The sequence below is a fragment of the Mesocricetus auratus genome, unplaced genomic scaffold (assembly GCF_017639785.1).
Source record: "Mesocricetus auratus isolate SY011 unplaced genomic scaffold, BCM_Maur_2.0 Super-Scaffold_100694, whole genome shotgun sequence".
Taxonomy (NCBI): Eukaryota; Metazoa; Chordata; class Mammalia; order Rodentia; family Cricetidae; genus Mesocricetus; species Mesocricetus auratus.
The window spans coordinates 4,923,132-4,927,885 of record NW_024429268.1 but is presented as its reverse complement, the minus strand read 5'-3'; the positions used below and the strand labels follow the sequence as shown (position 1 = coordinate 4,927,885).

Genomic DNA, 4,754 nt, shown 5'->3' with positions numbered 1-4,754 from the left:
CAGCTTTCTTCATCTGGCAAACATGTTCTTGCTACATCCTTCCACGGAAGAAGGCAGGGAAAAAAAAAACGTGAGCAGGAAGTGGCTGAACTCGTTTCTGTAATCAACATACTGCTGAAATAATACCAACCTACTCATGAGGGCAGGACTCCTATGACATAATCATCTCTTAAAATTCCCTCTCAAATGTTCAGACTTAGATGAGACAACTCCCTCCCCCACGGACTCATCTTCCAACATCTTAGAAAAGGAGTGAGGGGTAGAAAGATTGTATGAGTCAGAGGTTGGAGAGAAGGGCTGGCTGATAAATTGTGCCTTCTAGTCAAGCTAACACCACGGATGGCGCTCGGAATCTCACAGCACAAGACTAAGTCGCTCAAAATTCCAGCATGTATGAGAGGGAACCTCACAATGCCCCACCCTCAGCTGAGGAAATATTGGCAGCTGGTAGGTGCTTGGGAGTGGAAAGCAGTGTTGTTGTTGTTGGTGGTGGTGGTGGTGGTGGTGGTGTTGTGTGGCCCCTGATAGGTTGTCCTCGCTCCAGAGGATGACACTACACTCACTAGATAATTTCACATAGCACTAGTTGGACTCAATGAGTCATTTAAAAAAGGACATGAAGTTGCATGGGAAATGTGTTGGGGACATCTGGGAGGAGTTTGAGAGGACAGACATGATCAAAATACATCACACACAGATTTGTGAAACTCTCTAAAAATAAGTTTTTAAATGTTTTTTTAATCTTCCCCTCTCAACACTGTTGCATTTGGGGATCAGGTTTCCAGCATATGAACTTTAGGGACCGCCTTCAAGCCATTGCGCCTCCGTTCTAGATCTCCAGATCTACAAAGAAGTAGGTCAGCACCACTACAAACGGAGCACTGTGAGTGGTTTAGATTCGGCAGCCTCAGAGTTGCAGCCTGTGTAGAGCCAGAGAACCCATCCCTAGAGCCACTGTCTGCTGCTCGCCCTCTTGCTCAAGTCCCTGTGGCTGCAGGCAGACCCTTCCTAGAATGCCCTTCTGCTCTCACACCCTAGGAGCAAAAAAAAAAAAAAAAAAAGAAAAAGGCATGAATGAAAACCAACAGAAATGGTACTAGAAGAGTGGAAATCAGCAACTACAGATGAGAAAATTGTGCATATGTTATTTATTGCGAACTTATGTGAGTTGAGACAAAGTAAACAAAAAAACATAAAGATTGGAGCTTTATAATATGTAACAGCTGCTGACCGTCACTATGTTCCTGTCCTGGGAAAGGTGACCGAAGCCACAGGAAATGTCAGACTGGTCAATAAGTACTATTTCCTGTTCCTGCCTGTGATGACTAAAGCAGTTATGAGCTTTCTTGTGTAAGTCCCTACGTTGACATTAGGGGTTCTTTTTCTGTGTAGAATACTTTAGTCATTTTGTGACATCCATCTTTGTCTAGCAGTATTTTTACATGTCAAGTAACACAATATAATTCCGCAGGGTTTAATTTTTGTGTTTTATTTTCTGTTTGAGACACAGTCTTGCTGTATGTAACTCAATGCATCCTCAAACTGGCTGTCTTCTTGCTTCAATGTCTTGCATGCTGAAATAATAACCAAATTACACCCTGTCCAGCTACACAACTCAGGCTCATAGCAACACATTTTAACTTCCTTATTTTAAGTCAAATTAATTTAGGGTTGTGGAAATTCATTATTGATCATCCTTTTCACATGGTAAGACAAGCTCATGAGCAAATGATGGCCAAAATCAAATCTCGATGCCAACAGGAGGTAAGTACTGGACTATTCACTGTTCAGCTGAAAAGCATATTCATCATTTAAAACAAGCAACCTGCCTTAGTTAGGGTTACTATTGCTATGATGAAACCTCATGACCAAAAGCAACTTGGGGAGGAAAGGGCTTACTTCATTCAGAGTTCCATATAAATATCCATTTTCAGAAGCAGTAGGGGAACTCAAGCAGGGCAAGAAGCTGGAGGCAGGAGCTGATACAGATGCCATGGAGGGGGGCTGCTTACTGGTTTGCTCTTCATGACTTGCTCAACCTGCTTTCTCATAGAACCCGGGACCACCAGCCCAGAGGTGTGCCCTCCTGAATCAATCACAAATTAAGAAAATGCTCCTTAGGCTCACCTATAACTCACTCTCTCTCTCTCTCTCTCTCTCTCTCTCTCTCTCTCTCTCTCTCTCTCTTCTTTTTCACTTTTATTTCAATTAGAAAAAATCTTATTTTACATATCAGTTCCAGTTCCCTCTCCCTCCCATCCTCCCATGTCCCCTACCGACTCCCCCCATCTCATGCCCCTCCTGCTCCTCAGGAAGGGTGAGGCCTTCCATGGGGGATCATCAAAGTCTGTCACATCATTTGGAGCAGGGCCTAGGCCACCCCCGTGTGCCTAAGTATTTTGGTTGTGAGCCTAGCTTTTAATGGCTAAGCCATCTCTCCAGTCCTGCCTGCAACCCAATCTTATGGAAGCATTTTCACAGTTGAGGCTTCCCTCCTCTCTGATGTCTGTGGCTGTGACAAATCGACATGAAAACATCAAACTAGACAACGCAAAACCGTTGGTCAATCAAGTCTCTGTGCAAACTCAAAAAAAAAAAATTCTGGCTGCGTGAAGGATGCTGGTGCTGCTAGGAGGATCAGTGACCAGGTACATGGACCCACACCAAGCAGCCTGCCGGTCCTCACAGGACAGCAGGTTCATTCATGGTCCTACATCCATCCAGTAACCAGAGGTAGACAAAGCCGTCCCTCGGAGGAGAACTGTATCATCATCCTAGCTGGTCTTTTTCTGTGTACCGTTTGAGGCCTTTCTAGAGGGAGCTTCATTCTAAGTGAAAGATGTGAGCTAACGTGGCTTTGTTCTTTGCTTACGTGGTAACTGTAAAATGAGAACTTCTTGCAAAATACGGGCAATAAGAAACAAAGCAAGAAGACTAAACACAGTGGTGCATGCCTGGAATCCCTGCTGTTTAGACAGTAGTAGCAAGAGAATCGCCGACTAGCCTGGGCAACACAGAAAGGAAACCTGAGAAGGCAGTATGTTTTCACAAACAACAAGAAATAGCACAAGTCTTGTGAGCTAAGTTTTAAAAAACAAAAAAAAACCATGGGACACTGAGATACCTAACTCAGGATTCTGGTGAATATGGACTAAAATACATACGATGTGAAGATGCTGTGCTAGACATTCATTGTAAATTCTGTGGAATAAGTTTCTGAAAGCCACCAAGCAAATGGGTGTCTATGAAATGGAGTCAGAGCCAGTAACCAAATCCTTCCATAATTTGCATGCCAAGTCTCTTACGTGTAGTCATATGACAATCAAATGAAGAAAAAATAGGAAATGACTTTCAACTAAGAGGGGAAGTGTTGCTGTAACGCTGACTGTGGGAGGATTTAGCAACGGATACTTCTCAGTGAGGAACCTAAAAGTCAGAGTCAGTGTGGCGATGGTAAGCACGTATGTTACCGATTACGCCCCCAGGTACAAAGTCCTTATGACTTTTGTGATCTCTACAATGCACTGTATCATTGGCATCATTGGCAATGGTTTCATCACAGTCATCTATGGGACTGAATGGGTCAGGAGCAAAAGATTCCCCACTGGTGACCACCTTATGTTGATGCTGAGTTTCTCCAGGCTCTTGCTACTGATCTGGATAATGGTAGAGATTACTTGCAGTCTGTTCTTCAGGATCATTTATAGCCAAAGTGGCATGTATAAATTCTTCAAAGCTGCCACTGTGTTTCTGAGCTACTGTAACCTCTGGTTTGCTGCCTGGCTCAACGTCTTCTACTGTCTGAAAATTGCAAACTTCACTAACCCTCTGTTCCTCGTGATGAAGCGGAAAATCATAGGGCTGATGCCTCAGCTTATGAGTCTCTCAGTGTTGGTTTCTGCCAGCTTGAGCTCCTTCTTCTCTAAACACATCTTCAACGTGTACGTGAACAACTCTGTTGCCATCCCTTCCCTTAACTCCACAAAGAGGCAGTACTTCTCTGAGACCAATGTGCTGGGCCTGGCGTTTTTATATTATGTGGGGATCTTCATTCCCTTGTTCATGTTCATCATGGCAGGCACTCTGCTGATTGCCTCACTCAAGAGGCACACCCTACACATGGAAAACAGCGCCGCGGGCTCCAGGGACTCCAGCATGGAGGCCCACTTGGGTGCCATCAAGTCAACCAGCTACTCTCTCGTTCTCTACATTATCAATGCACTGGCTCTATTTATCTCCATGTCAAGTATCTTCGATGCCTACAGTCTCTGGAATAGCCTGTGCAACTTTATCATGACTGCCTACCCAGCTGGCCAGGCAGTCCATCTAATCTTGAGAAACCCCGGGCTGAGAAGAGCCTGGAGGCGGTTTCAGCACCAAGTCCATCTTTACTTTAAAAGGTAGAGCCAGTGACTGGAACCCAAGGAATATTCTAAGATCTGGTCCAACCAGTTCTGCTTTTCCTCACAGACATCTTCATTCACTTTTCCCACATACAAAACCTTCTCCTCAGGTAACTGAATCCTTACATGAATTCGAAGTTGGATTAACTTAAGGATCTAAGCAGAGGTAGCTAAACAAACTGAAGGTTGACACTTGAAAAAAATTTCTTGGCACAGATTGATTCATCTCTGGTGCCAAACTCTTTTTACTCTCCACAAACCCCTGAGTCTGGAGAGAAGTTGTCCAGTTTAGCCAGGAGAAGCTCTGATTGCTATCTGTTATCTACTGAACACCCTTTGGTCCTTGAAGAT

At 44.2% G+C, this 4,754-nt stretch overlaps 1 protein-coding gene across 1 annotated transcript; it reads left to right on the top strand.

The window, feature by feature from the left end:
- Positions 1-1,731: 1,731 nt before the first annotated feature.
- On the top strand, positions 1,732-4,404 carry Tas2r40 (taste 2 receptor member 40). Its single transcript, XM_013122775.2, has 3 exons — positions 1,732-1,764; positions 2,313-2,317; positions 3,402-4,404. Exons 1-3 carry the CDS (start codon positions 1,732-1,734, stop codon positions 4,402-4,404), a joined length of 1,041 nt encoding a protein of 346 aa, XP_012978229.2.
- Positions 4,405-4,754: the final 350 nt, after the last annotated feature.

What these genes read in the sequence shown, in the direction of transcription:
- Tas2r40 (XM_013122775.2), top strand. Translation starts at nt 1,732, where the DNA reads ATGGCCAAAATCAAATCTCGATGCCAACAGGAG.